This window comes from Diospyros lotus, chromosome 7 (assembly GCF_014633365.1).
Source record: "Diospyros lotus cultivar Yz01 chromosome 7, ASM1463336v1, whole genome shotgun sequence".
Lineage (NCBI taxonomy): Eukaryota > Viridiplantae > Streptophyta > Magnoliopsida > Ericales > Ebenaceae > Diospyros > Diospyros lotus.
This window is the reverse complement of record NC_068344.1, coordinates 37,989,778-38,013,666: the sequence shown is the minus strand read 5'-3', so window position 1 is coordinate 38,013,666 and position 23,889 is coordinate 37,989,778. Positions and strand designations below refer to the sequence as shown.

Sequence of the window (23,889 nt, the reverse complement as noted above, 5' to 3'; positions counted from 1 at the left end):
TGGCTCTAACCGGATTAAGGACAGTGGTGGATGTTTCACTGGTTGCTTGGTTTCCAGCCATTATGTGCACCCTAGAACTCTACAGCTCGTAGGTTGAGGAAAGAAGTTCTGCCACAAGAACCGATGGCTCTAATACTATGAACAAATTTGAACAATCCAAGTGAATAGAAAGATTATCTCGAGTGGCTAAATGGAAAATATGTTTCCTTAGCTTGTATTGAACTTTGAGATGGAGATATATACACAAGCTAGCCTAAAATATCTCCTAAAAAATAGGGATAAAATACAAACAAATTCAAACTACACTCAAATATTACAGATAAATCAAAACCTTTGAATTTGGTTAACTGATCTCTTCCCCTCTGTTAATGTTTGCCTCGAGTAGATGTTAGAATTCGATTGGAAGCAGTCAAAGTCTCAAGCGTCTTTTATATAGATAGACGGTTTTATCAACTGTAATTTTTAGTTAAGTTGAGGGGTAAACTGATAATGTCTATACCTGGTTATTTGTATTGGGTAATCCGCCTTATTCTATAAATAAGGGGCAAAGGTAGATGCTTGGGAGATTCATTTTGCGAGTACTTTCTATTCTATTGATAGGAAAGACTAGAATTGAGTAGTTCTTTGTAATCTCGGGTGAGGGAAGATTGTACTCGCGTGGTGAACTACTATAAGTGTGTGTACTCATCATTCTGAATAAAGAAATTGCTCTCGATGGGAGGTATTAAGGCTGGATGTAGGATCGTTCAAAGAATGATCTGAACCAGGATAGAATCTGGTGTTCTTGTTGGTTTGCATCTCTAATTCTGTCTATTTTCAAATTCTATTGTTTATGTTTTTTTGTTTTTCTATTTGAAATCAATCTGTGAGTATGTGCAATTATGAGAGGCTTTAATTCCGTCTAAAGATTTAAATTCAGTGAACCCTGAGTTAACAACTTGGTATCAAAGCCGGTTATTAGGATCAAGAAAAGCCAAAAAACTCATTAGGATCAATCCCAGTCATTGAGATGTCTTCAAATATGTCAGCCGCTAGGTATGATATAGAAAAGTTTAATGGACAAAATGACTTTGGGTTGTGGAAAATGAAAATGAGGGCTTTGTTAGGGAACTTAGGACTAGAAGATGCCTTAAGAGGGGGAATTAAAAATGCCTAAAACTAATTGTAACGCCCCGCTCCCACTTACGAGTGTTACTCGTGAACAATTACCCGAATTGTCCACATGCCCGGTCTTTGATGAAGGACAGACTATGTTTCAAGAAGAAACGCCCTAGGTGGGAACTAGGCTCGTCCTTCCCTTCCCTCATCCCCAGGATTTATTAGCGAAATTGGGCTTTAACCACACCGCATTTGATTAAAAGAAACTCATGAACATGTCCAACCGCCATTTTTTATTTATATTTAATTCCTTTCCATACAAGAATTTTACCGGGCTCCATAAATCACCATTTAAACCAATCCACTGATTGATTACCAATTTTGGAGGAAAAACTCAAATTTTTAATTTTCCAAAATTTTCAAAATTTCGGCATTAATCTCCAAAATGCCCGAAAAATCCATTTGTTTTGAAAATTCCTCCGGGGCCCAAATTCAATTAAGAAATGCCCCAAAATTTCTCAATTTTTCCAATTTTATAAAAAAAACTGGCCGGCGGGGCCCGCTGGCCCGCACGGGGCCCCGCTGGCCGCACATGCCGCGCGCGGCAACCCGCGCGCTCGCTTGCGCGCGCACCTACCCGCGCGCGGCCTCCCGCACGCACGCCCGCACGGCTGGCTGCGAGCGCAGCCGCCTTGCGGCCTGCTGCAGCAGCCAACTGCTGGCTGCTGGCCGCTGGTTGCTCCTTCACTTCTATTCTTTTTTTTTCTTTTTTTCTTTTTTTCTCTTCTTCTTGGGCCTCCTAACCCAAAATTTCCAGAAATTAAAATGAATAAATAAACTTCATTTTCCTTCAATTTTTAGCCTCTATTTCTCCAAAATCAAGGCTTAAACCATGCTCTTGATGTTTCCATAACATACATCAACCATCCACTAATTTGGAACAAAGGCTTACAAGAAAATATCCATTTTCTTCTTCCACAAAGCTTACACAATGAAGTGGAAAATACTACACCTAACCTCATTCATGGAGGTTCATACACATGAAACCAAAATGAAACATAATTTATTTTACATTTCAACCAAAATACATAGGCTACACAACTTTAGCCTTCCCCATTCATAGCCATTTCTCTCCCATTTTCACCTTTCCCATGAGGCTTTCAACACCTACAAAGAGGTTCAACAAACCTCATGAGCTCAACAGCTCAATAAGGGTGCATATGCAAAGTAAATACAAGCATAACAAGTCTATGTAATGGCAAATGCATGCAAGTATGGTTAGGTCATTCCATCCTCACAACCCAACATGGTTTGAGGCATCAACCTACCATTTCTTTCCCACCCCCCATGGCCATAGGTCTCATGAACAAATAAAGCATGCAAAGAGATACATAAAAATTTATGCAACCTACTTACAATGCAATGCAAGGCCTCCTCCACATGGGGCCATCCCTTACCTTAACATTCTTCTCTTTGAAGCTTTAATTCCTCTTCTCAAGAGAGCTCCTATCTTCATTTCTTCCCATCTAAGATGGCATTCAAACAAGGAAATTCACTCTCTTTGCATAAAAGATCACTAAATAAAGAAAGAAGAATGCACTTACTTGATTTCTTTCTCTTCTTCTCTCTCTCCTTCTCTTTCTTTTTCTCTAAACAATGGAAGACTTCTTCCTTCTTCCTTCCTTTTCCTTCTTCATTTCTTTCTCCAAATGGCCAAAGGAAACCAAGACTTCCCTTCTTGCCATTTTATACTAGTTCCCTCATATTTCAAGAATGCATCCTAGCCATTAGATTTATTTGGTGAGAATAAATCCTCACCCTCCAGACTAACACAATCCATGGCATTAAGTCTTGCTTAAAATCCACCATTGGATCTTTTCTCACTTTACAAGACAACATCTTAGCCATCCAAAGGAAGCACAATCCATGTGCTTTGCTAGGTTTTAATCCTAGCCTTTGATTTAATTTGGAGATTAAATCTCCACCTTCCAATCATTTCTCTTTAAAATCTCTCCACCCATTTGGCAATCCATGCCAACTTCCAAGATTTAATGGCAACCCTTGGATCACTTTCCCATTTCAAGAATTAATCTCATCTTTTGAAATATCCTTTCTTTCCCATTTAAATTTAATGGGACTAATTTCCACCATCACATGAGAGACCACTTGAAAGACATAAATCCCTCATTTTCCATTTAAATAAATCCCATCATTTTTCAAGCATTAATGGTGACTATTTTCCCATTTCATTTGGATTTTCTTTAATCCAACACCATAATGTCTCTCATTAAATGCTTGAAAGACCAATTATCCTTTCTTTTTGCATTTAATTTAATCTCCCATTTATACTTGAACCACAAAATGCCAAGTGTCACAACATGACACTAACCTTGGCTTCCAAGTTTAATCTCATCTCTCCAAGTGGCATTACCACATTAATTCACAACTTAGGGAAAATATAATTATTCTCCTCAAATAATTTAATATCCACCATTTTCCCTATTTTCAAAATTAAATTTCCTTTATGGAATTAAATTCCAAATTTCCCAAATACTCTTTGTGAATTTATTAATCCCATATATCTCACATAAATACCAAATTGAGATTTGTATTCACTTACACACCTAATTCCACATAGGAATTATTTTTAATTTATCAAAATACCCTTTATTGGATTTCTCTATCCAAATTACCAAAATACCCCTCTCATAGGGCACCCTCAATCTCAAGGATCCAACACCTTCTCAAGGGCATTTTTGGAATTTTCTCACTTTCTTTCTCATTCTTTTAACACCTGTAACACCGGGTGTTACACTAATACAGATGAACAGAAGAAAGAAATCGTCAAGAAAGCCTATAATACATTGATATTGAGTCTAGGGGATAAGGTGTTGCAGGAGGTGTCTAAAATGACAACCACGACTGAACTTTGGCTTAGATTAGAAAGCCTTTACATGACCAAAACCCTATCTAGCCGATTGTATTTAAAGGCTAAGTTCTTTACCTTCAAAATGAATGAAGGCCAAAGGTTACAGGAACACATTGATAGTTTCAACAAATTGTGTTTAGATATGAGAAATATAGATGTAAAATATGATGATGACGATAAGGCATTAGTCTTGTTACATTCTCTGCCTAAATCATAAGAAACATTTGTAGATATCCTAAAACATGGCAGGGACACCCTAACCCTAGATGATGTAATAGGGGCATTGAATTCAAAAAAATTGCAGCATAGGGTAGAGGGAAAGAGCTCGGCTGGGGATGTGCTTTCAGTTAGGTCTAGACCCGATAAGGACCCTAGGCAAAGGGGAAGATCTAGGTTCAAATCTAAGAATGGTAGGAGAGTTATAAAATGCTATAACTTCCATGAGGAATGGCATATTAAGAGAAATTGCCCTAAGAAAAAGAAAGATTTCCTAGATAGGCCTAATTCTGAAATTTCCTCATCCATTTGTGAGTATGAGTATGATAGTGTTGATGCCCTAGTAGTGTGCTAATAAAGAGGTATGGATACTAGATTCAAGGTGCTCTATCCATATGTCACCCCATAGGCAATGGTTCTTGAATTTCAAAGAAATAGAAGGGGCTGTTAGGGAATAATCATGAATGTAGGAGTAAAGGCATAAGGGATATAAGGATTAAATTGCATGATGGATCCATTAAATCTTTAAATTCTGTAAGATATGTCCCTGAATTGAAAAGGAATTTAATTTCCCTTGGAGAATTAGATAGAAACAACTACTCCTATAGAGGAGAGGGTGGAGTCCTAAGGGTGTCTAGAGGCTCTCTAATAAATATGAAAGCCATCCTAAACATTGGAATTTATGTGCTGCAAGCCTCCACAGTGTGTGGAGAAGTTGCAGCCACTGAGGTAAAAGCCAATGATAAGACAAGGCTTTGGCATTTTAGGATAGCTCACATTAGTGAGCAAGGCCTTAGGGAATTGTCTAGACAAGGGATATTAGGGGAAGGAAAACTTACAGATTTAGATAAATGTGAGTCATGCATATTTGAGAAATCTTTTAAAGTAAAATTCTCCAAAAAAGGCCATACATTCATCTAAAGCACCTTTAGACTATATACACTCTGATTTGTGGGGCCCTGCCCAAACATCAACTCATGGTGGAGCTAGGTATTTCTTATCTATAATAGATGACTATTCTAGGATGGTTTGGGTGTATGTTCTAAAGTCTAAAGACCATACCTTTGAAGCCTTTAAAAGCAGGAAAACCATGATAGAAAACCAAAAAGGAAGCAAAATTAAAATCATTATAACAAATAATGGTTTAGAATTCTGTAATAAGGAATTCACTCAATTATGTAAAGAAAATGAGATCCTAAGATACCTAACAGCCCCAGGAAATCCAAAGCAAAATAGGCTTGCTGAAAGGATGAACAGGACCTTGCTAGAGAGGGTAAGATACATGATTTTTCATGCTAAGTTACCCAAAACATTTTGGGGAGAAACTGTAAATACAGCTGCCTATATCATAAACCTATCACCTTCGATTGCCATAGGTTTTAAAACCCCATATGAGATGTGGACAGGACATAACCCTAGTTTGGATCACTTAAGAGTGTTTGGGTGCTTGGCTTATGTCCATGTCAAGCAAGGGAAACTTGAACCACGGGCCAAAATGTGTGTGTTTATAGGGTATCCTTCTGGTGTAAGAGGGTACAAATTGTGGAGTCTAGAATTAGGGTTACCTAGGACTATAATATCTAGGGATGTGACCTTTGATGAAAACTCTTACCATAAAAGACATTAAACTAGATGAATCTAAGGGGAATGAAGGGAATATAAAAGCTGTGGAAATTGAACAGCAACCAGGACCTTCAGAAAATGTCTTAGATAGCCATATAAACCTAAATCCAGAAGAAGATCTGACAGAAAATCCTTTAGTCAGTCCTATAGATCAGGACCCAGATTATAATAGAGAGTGTGAAGGGCCATCTAGCATAGAAAGTGAGCAAGACCATGAGAGATATAATGTTGCAAGAGATAGGCAAAGAAGAATCGTTAGGCCTCCAGTTAAATATGAATATTCGGACCTAGTCTCCTATGCACTGTCAAGCACAATAGAAGAAGCTGGTGAGGAGCCTCTTACATTTGAAGAGGCAATGCACTCAAAAGACTCCAAGAAATGGCAAGCTTCCATGCAATCCGAAATGGAGTCCCTTATGAAAAATAAGACTTGGACTTTGGTAGATAAACCCTTAGGGAAAAGGGTTGTAGGCTGTAAATGGTTATTCAAAATCAAGGAGGGTGCTGGAAATGAAAATAAACCTAGGTATAAAGCTAGGTTAGTGGCTAGGGGCTACACTGAAGTGCCCGGGAGAGATTTTAATGAGGTATTCTCACTGGTAGTGAGGCATACCTCAATTAGGATCCTTTTAGCCATAACAGCACATTTAAATTTAATTCTTGATCAAATGAATGTTACCACAGCCTTTCTACATGGAGAGTTAAGAGGAAAATATTCTTATGGAGCAGCCTAAGGAATTTGAGGTTAGAGGGAAAAGAGAGCAAGTATGTTTGCTAAGGAAGTGTAAAGATCCAAAAAAAAAAAGAATTAATTTAATTAAATTATTTATATAATAATTAATTAAAAAAAATGGAAAAAATATAAAAAGAAAAGGGGGAGGCGCTCGGCAGCCCCCCCCCCCCCAAATCAGAATCTCTCTCTCTCTTTTATTCTCTCATTTCCCCTCTCGGATTTTCGACGATTTTGAGCAATCCGACCGTTCGATCGACGATCCGACTTCGTTTTCACTGTTAAAGTGCCCCCGATCTACAAGGAGGTAAGTGCTTTGGCTTCATCTTTTCGGTTTTTCTTGTTGTTTTTGTGAAATATGGGTTGAGGCGCGATGGGGTTTGTTGGCCGAATGTTTAAGGTCAGATCTACGAAGATCCGACCGTTGGATTTCTTTGATTCTTGGATATGTTGGTCGGTTTGCTTGAGGGGGTTGGGTGGCGGTCTTGGATCGCCGGAAATCGGCGGCCACGGTGGCCGGCGACGTTGGCAGTTTGTTTATCCATTTTGGCCGAGAGTTTGACTCTAGATCTACAAAGATCTAGCCGTCCGATCTTTCTCATTTTTGGGTATGTTGCTCTCCTTAGTGTTGCGCACCTTGGGGTAGTTTCTGATCGTCGAAAAAATGGCCGGCGGCCGGCGAACGGCGACGGCCAGATTTGCCTCTATTTTTGGCCGAAAATTTATTTTTAGATCTATTAAGATCTGACCGTCCGATGGGTTTCATTTTAATATATGTTGTTATTCGTGGCGAGGGCTTCGTATTGGTATATTGGTCGGCCGGTTTTGGCCGGCCGGCGGCGGCAGTTTGATGGCAAGGAAAAAGAAAAGAAAAAGAAAGAAAAGAAAAGAAAAGTAAAGAAAAATAAAAATAAATAAAATATAAGGAAAAAGGAAATGAGGGCTTTTGGGGTTGGGCATGTCCGGTTAGGTTTTAGCCTAGGATGGCGGGGCCCGATTGGGTTTTAGGATGGCCCAATGTGTTGGGCATGACTGACCCAGTTGTGGCAGCCCTTGGGCTAGCCCACTCGGCTTGTTCTCCCTTGTCGCTTGTCCGTGGACCTAGGATGACTTGGTTAGGTTGGTCTTACTCAGGATATCGAGGTTGATCTAATTTGGGTTCTCTTTAGGTCTCCTAGAATTGGCGATATGATTGGCGAGTCATTTTGTTGATCGGAGTCTTAAGGACGAAACCCTATTAGATGACTCGAGGCCGAGCAAGACTGACCCCGAGTGCGTTCTAGGCTAGCCTGTGATGATGACGTGGGTTTATTTCGAATCCTGATTTCTGATGGATTCCTTCTATTTTGAGGCTAGAATATTGCAATTTATTCCTTTTAAACCATTTATTAAATTATTAATTAATTATTAAGTTTTTAAGAAAATTTATCAATTTAGTTATAAATATATATATGTATGTATTTTTGATAAATGAGGAATTTAGATAAAAAATATATATTATCTATATTAAAAGAAAACTAATTTATGGGTAAATATATATATATATTATGATATTGCAGCCTATAAGTGGGTGTGTAGTTCCACTATACACTTACGCGTAGCAAGCAAAGCGAGACATGATGACGTAGTCGATGGCTTAGCTCGACGAATTCCATGACGCCAGATTTGAATATTGCGCGGGCCAAGGTACCATAATCGATTCAGGGTGTTAGGCAATGGTTAGGATTTTCGGTAATTTCATTACGTCGTTATTCTTGTTACCTAAATGTGACACCCCATTCTATTTATTGTAGGCTCAGATTCTCAGGATTTTGTTCGATCTTCTCCCCAGACTCGGACTTGAGTCATCGTTTCCCAGGCGAGTAGACAAGATATGTTATATTTACCTTATATTATGCACGTACATACTGTTTCATTCATAAATATTATAAACTTGTATAAATTTTTATATGCATAACTCGTACATGATTTTTATATGCGGATCATAGAAAATATTCTCTTTTAAATGTTCCTAAATTGCATGAAATATTTTCATCCTACTAGGAGAGACATAAACAGAAAGATACCCTAACTGATTTCTTGTTTTGAGAATGTGAAATGTTGAATGATATGGTGTATTTTAGGCACCACATGAAATGATAAATGATTATGACTTATGCATAAATTAGGGTATCATTTGCATTATTATTAGAGGACTATCTAGTAGATTCCCTGGTGACTCACAGCAGGAAAAGATCATGGTACTGTGAGGCTTGGCATGCCAAGGCCATGAGAGACACGGATAGTATGTTTCAGCACTGCTATCACGTGGGCCTTTATGATGATATTGTGTGATGATGATGTATGTGCCGATATATATACTTGTGTGCATGTGTATATAGGCGTTAGGCCAGTCTCTACTAGTGTGTCCTCAGAATCAGTGCATGCATCTCATACAAAAGTATAGGGGACTTAGGTGGTTAGGGAACAACTTATGGGGGTTGTCTTTAGGCACCTATTTTTCCTACACTATGTTTTCCTTTGAAACCTCAAATTATTTAAACTTATGGTTCATATTTCCACTGTTTATACTGTTATTACGTTATTATACTCATGATGATCATCCTAGCATTTTATTGTATACTCTCCTAGTGGGCATGACATACCTTATACTCGCGAGTCCACAAGACTCACCTCGTTTTATTAAAAATATTTTCAAGAAATTCTCCTTTTGATTATTGGTCCAGCAGATCTTCTGGTATGATATCATACCCTCTTTTGATTCCGGATGTATTATAGGATGCTCTGTGGAGACATACACGTGTTGTAGAGTCTAATGTTTTGTCTTTATTTTTGTTGGCACATAATTGTGCCAAGGGCCCGAGATATGGGACCGGGTATGTATTATTGACAGTAGTGTGATAGATATTCTTATTTTGTACAGCTGCTGTATATGAAATATTGAGATATTATGTTAGAAGGTGAATTGGTATTTTATTCATGTTCTATATCTTGTCAGTAATATTGTTTTATTCAAATCGAGCTAGAGAAGAGGCTTACTAGTCCATTTTGGGGCCGCTGGGCCTAGGGATTAGTGCCGGTCATGACATACCAGATTTCGGGTCGTGACAGGAAGTCTCTTTATGGATTGAAGCAATCCCCTAGGCAATGGTACAAGAAATTTGATTCCTTTATGATAGTCCAAGGGTTTAAAAGGGATGCATATGATAGCTGCGTTTATTTCATGCATGTGCCTAGTAAAATATCTATATACCTTCTCCTATATGTAGATGATATGCTGATTGCTAGCCAATCAGCCATAGAAATCCAAAATCTAAAGCTGAGATTGAGATCAGCCTTTGAAATGAAGGAATTAGGAGAAGTTAGGAAGATATTAGGCATAGAAATTAGAAGAAATAAGCAGCAAAGACAGCTTATCCTATCCCAAAAGTCCTACTTAAGTAAGATAATTAAAAGGTTTAATATGCTTGATGCAAAGGAGGTTCCAGTCCCCTTTGCACAGCACTTCAAACTGTCCCATGAGCAGTCCCCAAATGATGAAACAAACATGAGAGAAATGAGTAAGATTCCTTACTCAAATGCAGTGGGCAGCCTTATGTACAGCATGGTCTATACAGGGTTGGATTTGGCCCATGCCATGAGTGTTTCTAGCAGATTTAAGGCCAATCTGGATAAGGCCCACTGGGATGCTATGAAATGGACATTTAGGTATGTGAAAGGAACATTAGATATGGCTATAGTTTATGGTGGAGCAAAACTAGAAGAAGAACCTTGCATTTTAGGGTTCTCGGATGCAGATTATGCAGCAGACCTAGATAGGAGAAGATCCTCAACCAGGTATGTTTTTCAGCTATGGAATTCAACCATAAGCTGGAAGACCAACCTGCAGCCCATGGTGGCTCTTTCCACTGAGGATGAATATATTGCTGTCACGAAAGCAATTAAGGAATGTCTTTGGTTGAAAGGGATTGTGGAAGAACTCCTGGAAGAAATGTTAAGGTTGAGTTATTGTGTGACATCCAAAGTGCTATCCACTTGGCTAAGAATCAATCCCACCATGAAAGAAACATATTGATGTTAGGTATCATTTCATTAGGGACATCCTTGAGAATGAGGAAGTAAACCAAATTAAAGTTGCTGGAGAAAATAATGCAGTCAATATTTTTACCAAACCAATTCCTTTGTCCAAATTACAACATTGTTTGAATATATTAAATGTTTGTTGTGTGAATGATCAGGTTTAGCTTGCAGCCCCAAAGGAGAGCAGGATCAGTTTTGAAGATCAGATTATACTCAAGGCAAATGGTGGAGATTTGTTAATGTTTGCCTTGAGTAGATGTTAGAATTCTGTTGGAAGCAATCAAAGTCTCAAGCATCTTTTATATAGATAGACGGTTTTATCAACTGTAATTTTTAGTTAAGTTGAGGGGTAAACCAGTAATGTCCATACCCGGTAATTTGTATTGGGTAGTCTGCCTTATTATATAAATAAGGGGCAAGGGGTAGACGCTTGGGAGATTCATTCTGCGAGTGCTTTCTATTCTATTGATAGGAAAGACTAGAATTGAGTAGTTCTTTGTAATCTCGGGTGAGGAAAGATTGTACTCGTGTGGTAACCTGCTGTAAGTGTGTGTACTGATCATTCTAAATAAAGAAACTGCTCTCGGTGGGAGGTATTAAGGCTGGATGTAGGATCGTTCAAAGAATGATCTGAACCAGGATAGAATCTGGTGTTCTTGTTGGTTTGCATCTCTAATTCTGTCTCTTTTCAAATTCTATTGTTTATGTTTTTATGTTCTTCTATTAGAAATCAATCCGTGAGTGTGTGCGGTTGTGAGAGGCTTTAATTCCATCTAAAGATTCAAATTCAGTGAACCCTAAGTTAACACCCTCTTTTCTGGAACTGCTTTATCTCTTCTTCCAATATCTCTTTAGTTTGTAAAATTCTCTTATCTTTTCTTCCACAACAACCTTATCTCTTGCTTCCCGTCCATGGTAGAAATAATTTGAACTTATTTTTTTCTTATTTATCTTCTTGAACAGTATGTACCATATTTAGCTAAGTCGATACTTGGCCAAACTATCTTAATTGTGTCTTGTATATCATATCTTTAATAGGAGTCACTCCGACCTTATTATGAATAACCCCATTTCTAATTTATCTTTTCTTTTATGGTTGCATTGCTATTTTAATATTCTTATCTCCACTATGTTCATTTTACACATGTTGGTACTTTACTGCTCCACATGTGCAACAAACAGGAAAGACAATTCATAAGACTCTTTCCAATTTAGTCTGGAGTCAAATATTTGAAACATTACCCTCACCTTTAGAGAGGCTTCGTGTTTCAAATCCATGACACATTGCTCCAAGGCTCACCCTCTCACGGGAAGGTAGAAGTGCTAAAATAATGTTCCAAATTATTTCCTAATATTAGTGATTAACTTCAAAATTTTAAGATAACGTGATCCATTTGGAAGATTGGTAAGAGGATGAACTTTGACACAAATAAGGATTCTATTTTTTAAGTTTAAGAACAAAATTATTTCTTTATATAGTTAGTTCTAACTCTACTAGTGGTCCTGGATTGAGCAACTCCCTCAACACTGAGGATGTTGAAGATATTACTTCTTATCAAAGCCAAATCCAAGCCAAATGGAGGAGGCAATAAGCGTTAGATAGCTAATAGCCAACACAAAGCATCTTTAATCATGAATTATAGACACAAGAGCCTTACGATAGATATGGTTATAAATAGTGATGAATGCAGGCTAGAATTTATGTAGCCAGCCTCACCTAGTAGGATTAAGGATTAGTATTATTGTTGTTTATGCTGTATAATTGTGTGTGTTTTTAACTTTGAGGGAGGGCCAAACCTTGATGAATTTGGAGTCACAGATTGTAGGATTTATGATACTTACAGTTGCTCTTTCATACAAAGGTGTTTTCATCAAAAAAAGGGAAGAGCTCCTTTACTAACAATGCAAGACATAAAATAGAAATTGGAACTCCAAGAAAGCATGCAATGATGCAAGTACATAATAGCATTATTTAAAACCGTATGCACATTGCCTAGTAAATATATATCTATATATATATATACATATATACACATATTACCACTCGCTGGAGTCTGATTCTTTCAAGACACTGGGTTTCAAACTGTACAACTCCTCTGGCAACTTCTGTTGCTTATCCAAGCAGTCTTCCAACCATTGGGACCCAACAACATGCAATCTTTTCTTACATAAAAAATTTGCCTCAGCTGATGAAAACCTGCATTTATGGAAATGGGAAAGAACGAAAGGAAAAAAAGGACAAGAAAGAGAAACAAATCACATCCTCCTACTACAAAAAAAAGCAGTTACTCTTGTAAAATGATCCACAAAAGGTGTCAGTTATATACTAGAGTTGGACCACTTCTGATCATTTCATCAGAACTGTACAGTCACAAATGGAGAAATATCACTCTGTTTTGAATTAGTTGTTACTGTAATACTAAATAGCTAAAGCAAGCATAAGAAAGATGTAATAACTGCCTTTGACATCTTGTTTTCCACTAGAGATTAAAATGTGAAGACAGAATAAATGTGAATTTTCATTTAGTTGTTCATGTGTTTAGACTATCATATGGGAGGTAACTATAACTCAATTGCAGCAGCAACCAGTACCTCAAGAAAATTCCCAATTCCCCAATCCAGCTTTAGTACACTGCATGGCGCACTGTGTTGACCAGTTGGCCAACTGCAGTAAGCGCAGCAAAAACAATAACATTTAAGCCAAGCCAAGAGAATTTGGTTCGCTATTTTACAGCATAATATTCAGTCTGAATTGATAAGTAACATCAATGGAGAAACCACAGAGATTGAAGCGACAACCACATCCTAAAATATACATAAATTCCTCATGAAGTAGTTCATGCACTCCATTTAAAATGGTTGAGATTAACTTGCAGCTCCAGGCTGCAGAAAATTTCCTTATTCTTAGCATCTGTGATCTCATTTATTCACATTATTATTCGTTGCTTACCTTCTCAATATTGTGTCGAAGTCTTCCCTGAATTCCATTGGTGATACAAGAACTAAGTGGGTAGCCTCAGAAAGATTGTCACTAACTTTGCCACCACCCATGTAAATTTCAAGTTTCAACCTCCTCATGGCAAGCTCACTTAGAACTTCTGAATGAAAATTCCTTCAGTGGATAGATAAGAAGAAAGTAAGATTTACTTTATGAAGAGCAGATCATTACAAGGTACATCTAGTCCATTGAAAAGAAACTCACGGAAAGATGAAGAGAATCTTACAAAGCCTGAACTGAATGGTGAAAGTAAATGTTGCAACCATGAAAACAAGACCATTTATTTTGTGGACAGAATTTCCTTCTATAATAGGCAATGCTTTTGGCATCTCCTGACCTCTTTACATTGTTTAAGAGCTACCAAAAAAAAAGTAGATTAAAAAAACAAAGAGGAAAAAAAAAAAAAGAAGACAGATAAAAAAGTACGAAGTGGGAAATGTGATAAAGAGTGAACCAACACAGATTTGACAGTAGAGATAAGATCATAGAACTTCTCCAGTTCATTATTCTTGCTATACTTTTGTACAAACTAGGCAATTACTGCATCATTTTCTCATATAGATTTAGGCAAAGGTGGCTAATATTCTACTTAATTTTACCTGTTTGAGGTCTTCAATGTCAAGATCCAAGTAGTACGGATCAGAGAATTCATCAATTTCTTCTTCTAACCTTTTTCTTGAAGATTCAGAAAGGTAGAGGAAGTACCTTCAAGAGGAAGCAGTTAAAGACTGTGCACACAAGAGACATATTTAACACCTAGAACACCACCAACCCTTAATCCCACTAGGTGGGGTCAGCAACATGGATTTTAGCTAACCAATCGGGACATATTAATGTCTAAGGGTGAAATACTTACTTTGGCTGTAATGGTACTAGCTTCCTCTGTGAACAACAATCAAAGAGCCATGAGTAATGAATAACATCACCATGAAGCTTTGCTGCCTGAAATTTGATCCCTGGTGATATATATATTTTAATAAGGAGCTATGAATCAAGACTAGGAATCATGAAAAAATCTGTATATGTATTCATGCAAGAGAAGGAGAGGGAGGGAGTGAGACACCTTTGCTTTCAGCTGCAATGCAGTGAGTAACTGAGTTATTCAAATTCATTGAAAAAGTTCCCCCATTCTCAGCCACCAATTTGTGCAATGAATCCAAGGATTGACTGGCAGGCAAGTTGGCAAAGTCTATAGATGTCAAGGAAGATCAAGAGTATTGCACTCAAGATGCTCAAACCTCTCAAGGTGAAAAAATTTAACTAGAATAGCTCCATATTACCAGACATGTCAACATATTTGAAATATCATGACAGAACTGTACATGTATAGATGAAATATTCACAATTTTGAATGGAAGCACCTGGACAAAGGCCTCCAAAACCCTTAAAAAGTATAATAGACCATCTCATCATTGGAGAATTGTTAAGAAACTGGGTATGGCACATAAAATGTGTAAGCATTTTCCTGCCAGCAAGTACAGTGTCCAATCACCGAAGCAGTACTAACTATTTAGCATTATAATAAACAAAAATTGGTTGAATCAAGAGGCAATTAAGATGGTTTCAATAGGTGAGAAAAAAACCAATAGACACTTGTGAGGCGAGTGGATGGAATGGAAGAAGTTTGTAGTAAAAGAGCTAAAGGAAGACCAAATAAAACATGATAGGAAAACCTTAGACAAGACATCGGCTACATGGCCATGAATAGAGATAATAGGAGAGCTAGAATTATGTTGCCAACCTTCCCTAGTGGGATTAAAGGTTTGTGATGATGATGACGGTGATAGCTTGGAAATAAAGGGCTATAAATTTTTTTTAACTATGGGATACAAAACATCATGTTTGAAAATATCAAGGTCTCGCCCTTTACGTCAGAAACATCAGTCTTAATTAAATGAGAAGGTACAACAGAAACATTCCTCTTCCCAACTTTTTTGGAGGATTTCACGCCTTTTAATTTATTATCCTGCATGCCTCCATAATCTGTCCCCCTCCATGTGGTACTGTTGCTTGAATGTACCAAGTCTACAAATGCTGCAATTTAGAATATAAAACAAAATTAATCAAAAACTCACACAGGTAAAACAAAATTAAAATACCAAACAAATTACTTGATACGTAACAAGCAAAGTAGAATTCAACATATTATTATGGGGGGACGACTGTATGTGCTCAAAACAAGACAATAATAAACAAAATCAACTATGTTGTGAAGCATTTTAAATTTAAACACATTTTACTAGCTCACATTGCACATCAAGACATTCATGCCAAGACTTGTCATATCTCACTCTATCAATACGTGGGAACCTCAAGCTGTATGGCGCAGAAAATACCTGGAAGATGGAACAAACAAAGGACAAATGAAGTCATAAACATGACATCAAACAAAAAAGTTGCAGATGTAAACCCAATCAAGCTTCCTAGTTACAATTTCTAGCGTAATAAACAAAAGAAGAATCAGATATAGTCTTCTAAGGCCATACCTCAGATCTGATTGTTCGAATGTCACTGGTAATAGAAAGTATAATTGACCTGCGAATCACAATAACAAAGAAAAAAAGGAAACATAACAAGGGTCAGCGACTTGATCTCTAATATAAATGCAATTTCAGATTCCCAAAGATAAGTAAGATGCCAACTTTTCAGGGCTTTCTATCCAAACATCTGGTCTCTCTTTGGAGTTATTTGTAACTTGATAAAAGCTTGGTGGTGCCTTCTTTGGATGTTCATTTTTCCTGTATTGCCAATTGAAGAGTTAGCAACAATTCCTAATTTTCAGTTGATTTGTTGCCAGATGACACTTCTCAGAGCTGACAAAGAAAGGAACAAAAAAAAAGTCCCCACACCATATGAGATGGATTACATATTGGACCAACTGAATAGGCTTAAAATGCTCAAACCTTCAGAAAAAAGCTTTACAACTGATTTGGCCCAAAACCACAGCACAAGAAGAAAAGGAGACTTTACGGAAAAAGAGCTTCTTGTTCATTTTTATAGCCTCAATGCCAATCATTGGGTATTTTCTCAGAAACAATACTGGAAGAACAACCATGTAAGTAGTTAATACATCTAAATAAAACCTGAAATAAGGCTTTAGTTTGGTTACAACAGCATCAAGCTCTTCGTCAGAAAGTCCAGTTCCCACTCTACAAAAAGAAATGAATCTGCAATGGAGTTTTCAGAAAACATCAACATTAAGAGATGAGACCAGATCAAATTAAGATTTACATTCTTCAACAGATCAACATTAAACATTAAAGTGCCAAAAGAATAAAGAGCATAGTGTCACAACCCTAGGGTCAGTATTGTAATTGGGAAGGGAACTGACCTTGTAAACCATTAGGGTCTAACTAAAGAAGCAGTTGGTTAATAGGCGGGAAGGGGTGATTGTATAAATAGCTATTCATTAGGCTGTTAAAGTAGTTAGAAGTGTTCTTGATTTGGCTAGCGGTTCTATATACAAGAACCTACGGCATTATGAGAGGGTATCAATTGAACGAATGATCAATTCCTCTCCCTTTGATTCTCTCTCTCATTCCCTCTCTCTCCCGTTCTATCTCTCCCTCTATCTCGTTCTTGCAATTACTGAAATCGGCCAGCCCTAATTCAAGGACTTGACGGATAGTATGTGTTGTTTGCAGCCTGTGCTATGCTTCTAAAATCATGATGACACTGAAAATAAAGGTTCTGGTCAAGTGTGTGGGTTGGATAGTGATCAGACCACTATCAGAGAAGCCCAAAACCAACAGCTAAGCAGAATTACAGAAAGGCCAAAACCATATAGCTCATACTTCAAGATAACCTTAGGTTTAGTTAGGTGGACTATAGGGCCTGAATTGGCCCCAGCAATAGTTTTGAGGGAATCCCCATACAACATTAAGAAATTTGTGGGTATGGGTTATCAGCAAAGAAATTGTGGCCCACCCAGATTGCAACATGTTCAACAATCTTCCAACAGAGACAACAAAAAACAACCTCAGAACCCATCAATTTCCTTATTGACATAGCACACTGAATTTTCCATGGTGACCAAGTCATCAAAAAATTGAAAAAAGAAAAATAAAGTTGGTGCATCAGTGAGGTACACTGATAGTTGAGAATTGCTTACCGTCGGGGGTATGTGTATGGGGCTGAACGCTCTGCAAGGCCCACCAGAAATTGAGCCACCTTCAGTTGCACCCACCAATCAAAGTATACTTAGGTAGGTGACCAATAACTGAGAGAGACAAATAACTTGAAGGAAAATACAAAAAGATCACCTCTCCTCCATGACGTCCAGAGCCATAATATCCTCCTAGAACAGTAATCAAAAGAAGTACAAACTAAGCTAAAAAAACAATTCCTTATGTGCCAATTAAAACAGGGGCTGGGCTATGAGAGACAGTTAAACACCTATTATGAGAACATCTAAATCAGAGCCAGCACGAACATACTCAGGCTTCAACTTTAACCACTTTCCGCTTCGGTCACTTGGTTCCCACTTGGAACCAAGATCTTTTAGCACGATACCCTCATCTCTAAGGAAAAAAAGATAATCTTACAGATGAATGAACAGAGTGTGGATGCAATTTCTTGGTGTCAGAATTTGATTAGTACATAAATGAAAACTGCATGAATCATACAGACCAAATAAAATGTCTACATGATATTAGGGTGTTCACTACTTTGAGGTATAAGAAACCATTACATTGATATTGCAAATGATATGCAAAATACAACAATTAAGATGGTTAATAATAAAATAAAAAACCAAACCAGGTGTATAATATCGTTCATGGATCTCTTTTGTGTGTGTGAGCGAGAGTGCGGGGGTGGGGGGAGTTATCCCTACTCAACTTACTCAAGTGCTCTACTGATGTAGATGCTCATTGCGAGAACTCACAAATGCACCCCAAAACCATAAACCCAATCAGCCTGCCTTAGTTCAGTAGGTTGATCAGGGTATGGAACATGAGGATACATATTGAGCTGCTTAAAGAACAAAACATAAGTCCATATATAGGTATATGCATACAATCATACCATATTTGTGTGTGTTAGGCTGCATCCATTCAAGTGTTCCTCAGCTCGGATCCAATTGAAACTAGTCATAATTGCAAAAAGAATCTGGTGGGCTCACATATACAGAAACATACTTTAAGCTTGGATTATCTGGAAACAAGTTGTATATATACATATGTTGATCGAAATTAAAGTAAGGAACCCAGAGTTAGGAGCTTGTTGGAGATTTTGAAAAAGAATCTTCTTAGACCTCAGTTGATTGATTATGACAATGGAACTTGGGCTTTTATCTCTTTTTCCTCTTCTTTTTTTCACTCTCTCAAATCTCCTCCTTATAATTGATTCTCAGTTATCTTCTACCTCTCCTATGTTCTCCTATCTTTCTCGTCCTTCTTTAGCATATCTCTTCTTCACTGTTTTTCTGTTTCCTTTGTTTCCCTATCATCTAACTTTATTTCCTTTTCCTTCTCGTATTTCATTCTATTCTTCTGATTCTACTCCAAATATCTTCTTACTCCTTTTTGTTCTATTCTTTGTGGGCCCTTCATCAATTTGGTAACAAGCTCAATTCCCATCCACTGTCCTCATAAGCCCCAGTCACCATTACAGAGAAAGTCACCAATGCTGCCAACAAAATATCACACTATCTCAAGTATCAATAACCAAACAACGGCAATCTGCAGAAACCATAGAATCTCTCTTCATCTCATTATACTACCAACACAACAACTTAGAGAAACAACTAGCAGCAAATAAGGAGAGGCACGCACATATGAGCCATCTCAATCCTTCTCAGCCACATAGTTCTGCAATTCTCAAACACTTAGACCTGCACAAACAATCCCCAAGTCTACATGATAACTATCATCAATAGCCCATAATTACATCATCATCAAATATCATCTTCTTCAGTTGTTCCTCTTAACTTTCTTTTGAGTGTAACTATGCCTTTGTTATCATTTGTTGCAGCAACACTCTACCTTCAACATCACAGGTTCCTTATTCATTGAGGTGTGTAACCCCACTGTCAGAATCACAGATTCACTAAAAAACCAAAGAAAGTTGGAACACTGTTTTCTATCCAACCCTTGAACAGCATGTCATACTCACATTCATGTTGGAACTTTCTTTGACTGTAACCATGCCTTTTCTTCATTTGTTGCAGCAACACTCTACCTTCCACATCACAACAGCAGCTTCCTTATTCATTCAGGTATATAATCACACAGTCAGAATCACAGCTTCACAAAGAAAGCAAGGGTCAGAACACTATACTCTATCCAACCCTTGGACAGGACAACGTACTCAGATTCTTGATGGAAGTTTCTCGCCATCACCAAATAAAAGTTCCAACATGGCACTGATATACTGAATTCAGTTAACCATTTCAATGTTTATCTCAGCCACTATTGTAAGCCATTAATGGCCCCCCAGAAAGGGCACTACTCCATTATATTTGGATGATAACCCACAAGCTGACCAGATTTCCTAAGCTCGTATTGGTGCAAGGCCAAAGAGAGAAAGATCAAGAGAAAAGACAGCAAGATGTGGAGGGAAGAATATAGAGATTATAGGGAAGAATACAATAACAGGGAGAGAGAGAAGAGGATGGAAGAGAATTCAAATCCTGTATTTAATAATTAATAACCAAAAACATGAATTTTTTATATATTTCTCATATATTGTTAAAACATGTCAATATTTCAGTGTTTTGGTGAGTTTCAACGTATTGATACTTCGGTATAATTCAGTAGAAACATTAGAATTTTGTATTTCCACTTTCTTAGGAATGAAAAACAAACACACCATCCATTTGGATAGAAACAAAATGATATTTTGATTATTGATTATTACAGTCCTTTTACACAACCAACCATCAAGGAATGCCAAGATAAAGACTCAGAGAGGCATCTATAACTTGCACAATGCAAAAATGCTCTAGTAAAAGAAAATACTAGTTCAGATACAACCAAGCATCAAGTTTGTTTACCTGTTCTCAATAGTTTCCCTAAAAAATCTCTCAATCTCATCCAAGTTATGAGCAACAATTGACCAGCATGGTTCCCCTGCACAGTTAGTACAAAAAAGTCAGCTAACAATGCTAGGACCTGGTTCAGTGGGGGCAATATTTACTTTCTAATACAGCACCATAACACATCATGTATTTACTCGAGTAAAAGGGTGTCCCCAATGCACAACGCTCCCCACTTTGTCAAAGTCAGGGAAGGATCGTTTTTGTATGCATTCTATCAAAGACCATAATGTTGGTTGAGCCACAATACTGCATGTTTTCATTATTATATTAACCAAATTAATTTTGGCCTCCTATGACCCCTAGCATTAGAGTCAATATCCATATTATTGCATTTCTTCTCATTGGAACTGTTGAATTGTTGACCATCATCTCATAACCATTATCATTATGGTTGAACTGTTGAACTATATCTTTTATAATATTATTTTATCTCTCAACATGCTCCCTACGTGTGACCAAACTTCACTGCATAACTAATTCAAACACGTACAACAATTTAAATATTGGGTTAGCAATAAGGTTTGATCTCAAGACCTTTGTTTGCTTTGATACCATATTGAATTGTTAACCACCATCTCATCTAAAAGCTTAAGCTATTAGATAGCGGACCAATTTTATCTTTTATATTATCATTTTTACTCTCAACAAGAACATTAACTAGCCTTCGATGTGCATGCCTAAATTATCTCAAAAAATGAAACTGAAAATTGTTTTCATTTTTTCAATTGAGGGAAAACATGAAACTTGTTTGAGATCTTATTTCAACCAAATTAAGAAAGGGTGCTAAAGGGTCAAGGTCACCTGCAAAACTTGGGTGTATAACCAAAACCTGGGCATGCATAAACCAAAACCTAGGACAAATGAGTTACCATCTTATATCCATTGGGCCTCTTAAATCCAGTTTAGGCATCATGATCACATCATTCCACCATCCATAACATTGACAAGCTTATTCTCTACCTCCCTGCATTTCAAACCTAGTTGCCATATCAATCATCCCATTCTCCACATGTTCTTGAATGCTGAACATAATTATAGTATTCATACGCCAATAAGTTTCATATATCCACAATAGGAAAATGTTAAGCATATTCATTAATCAGTAAGAACTGTCAAATTCCTAGAAGCATCCCTTACCAGAAGACCGACGATCATTAAGACCACCAGCAGGGACCAAGATCTCCAATCGACCTTTGATAGGGTTCACAACTTTATAAAGAAGTTCATGCCTTTCCTTTAAGCTTTGATGAATTACACTGGTGTCTCCAACATATAGAATGTCAAAAGCAACATCTAGCCATATCAGACGTTAAGGTAAAAAGAGTAACCAACTACATTCTGGTTACTGCAAATGCAGATTGAGATTCAGAAAACTAATTTTGACTGTTCATACTTCATCTCGAGCAAATGAAATTACTGGAAAACCCAGAGATAGATTGGTATTCCCAACCAAATTCAGAGGCAAGGAAAGGATACAGCACAGCTGCATGAGAAGAAAGCATAAACTCAACATCTATCAATAGTTTCAAGAACAAAAGCAATACATCATACAAAGGCAAACCTGCCGATCACTTTCAAGTCCCTCCTTTGCTGCCTTGGCTATGAAAATAAATAACACTCCATTAAAAAATAAATTTTACCAGAAACAAACGTAAGATGATAGCGGCCTGAGTAAATAGGATTTAGCCAAAGGGAATAAAAAGCACCTATCTCCTGGTTTGAACCAAACTCTGCAAAACGGTTCATGGATGTGTCCCAAACCAACATCTCACCATCAAGTATACACCTGAAAAAAAAAAAAAAAAATTCAAGTAAAAGCTAATATGTTATTTCAATACGAAATGCTATTTCTAGTGTTAAAATCTTATTTGTACTTGATAAATGTTGACCACTAGTATGGCACCTAAAATGAAGTACATCTGCCTCCTGATCTAGTTGTGTCCAACTGTCTTTAAGGTGAAAATTAGATGAATCTGACACTCAAAACACAAATCTATGCTCGTGTCCATATTCGCACATCCAAGTAACCAGACATCAAGCTAGCATTCACATGAATACGAAGTACAATGGTCGATAAGTCATTAATAGGGGCAACTCATCCTCTTGCCCTTTTATGTTCTTTTCACCTAGATAATTTGGTACTGTGACATAATTTAGGCCTTTCTACCAATGATAAGAACTTTTCATTAACTAAAGCAGTGAAATGACAGCAAAGGGTCCAGATTTTCTTGAAGCTACAAGCACTTGCACTCTTACTTCTTCCTCAATTCCTTTAACTCAGCATTTCTCTTATGCCTGCTAAGTTACATAATAAAACTAACTCAAAGAAACATTCTCCACATGCTTTCTTACTATTCCTGAAACCACTTTTCCAGTCCCCATGGACCCCTACTCCATTATGTGCAAGTCCTATAGCTGATGTCCATTTAGAAATGAATAATACACCATAATTTACTATTGTTGCTCTTTTGGATTTAAACCGCATCTGTCAGTGCTAATCCATTCCCCCAATTCTACACACTCTTCATGTTTGTCTAGTAACCATAATTGAACCAGCAGAATTTGTTGTCCAAAACTGGAGTTTCTACAAAATACCATGTGATCATGGCCATCAATATTTCTTTTTTTTCCCCTTTTTTCCAAGCAAGATGAACTCAAGAGAAGTGTTTCCCAAATGAAATTTGAAGGCATGATGCTAATTTATGTCAGGGTCCTTTTTAGGCCAAAATGTTAATTCATAAGGAACATGAGCAATTCAATAGATAGGGCACTTATCTAACCTTTTAGAGTGAATAATGATACCAGTAGTGGTATAACATTGGGACACCAGGGTGACTTCATTGACCATGAAGGCAGTGGTCATAACATCATTTTCTCTCAACACAGGAACATGAGTACAGAGTGACCATACTTTGGTCCCGTTCTATCTCTTTTGACAGAAAAATTAAGCCCCTTAGATGGAAAAGGGATGAACACAAATCCTAGGAAGGCCAAGAAAGGAGGAGAGTTAGGTTCCATGTCAACCTAGGTCGTCACAGTTGTCCAAAATTGGAAGTTAACAAATTTCTTTTGGTGTCCAAACTAGAGCATATATGGAGATTTCACCTACTCGTGGAATAGGAGATTGCATGGAAAGCAACAGTGCAGCATGAATCAAATGCTCATTTGAGAGTTCT

General features: G+C 37.4%; 1 protein-coding gene across 1 annotated transcript in view; it reads right to left on the bottom strand.

Annotated features, from left to right (window-relative positions):
* LOC127805885 (DNA ligase 4) overlaps positions 1 to 23,889 on the bottom strand; it is a 46,567-nt gene that overhangs the window by 11,555 nt on the left and 11,123 nt on the right. The window contains exons 8-25 of the mRNA XM_052342712.1: positions 22,420 to 22,499; positions 22,265 to 22,312; positions 21,851 to 22,006; positions 20,669 to 20,744; positions 18,070 to 18,194; positions 17,937 to 17,971; positions 17,786 to 17,844; positions 16,758 to 16,841; positions 16,317 to 16,412; positions 16,161 to 16,209; positions 15,923 to 16,010; positions 15,505 to 15,708; positions 14,738 to 14,863; positions 14,531 to 14,630; positions 14,274 to 14,379; positions 13,901 to 14,031; positions 13,627 to 13,788; positions 12,718 to 12,873 (exon numbers count right to left, since the gene is read on the bottom strand). Coding sequence (XP_052198672.1) covers positions 12,718 to 12,873; positions 13,627 to 13,788; positions 13,901 to 14,031; positions 14,274 to 14,379; positions 14,531 to 14,630; positions 14,738 to 14,863; positions 15,505 to 15,708; positions 15,923 to 16,010; positions 16,161 to 16,209; positions 16,317 to 16,412; positions 16,758 to 16,841; positions 17,786 to 17,844; positions 17,937 to 17,971; positions 18,070 to 18,194; positions 20,669 to 20,744; positions 21,851 to 22,006; positions 22,265 to 22,312; positions 22,420 to 22,499 — 1,881 coding nt within the window. The remainder of the gene's footprint in view (positions 1 to 12,717; positions 12,874 to 13,626; positions 13,789 to 13,900; positions 14,032 to 14,273; positions 14,380 to 14,530; positions 14,631 to 14,737; positions 14,864 to 15,504; positions 15,709 to 15,922; positions 16,011 to 16,160; positions 16,210 to 16,316; positions 16,413 to 16,757; positions 16,842 to 17,785; positions 17,845 to 17,936; positions 17,972 to 18,069; positions 18,195 to 20,668; positions 20,745 to 21,850; positions 22,007 to 22,264; positions 22,313 to 22,419; positions 22,500 to 23,889) is intronic.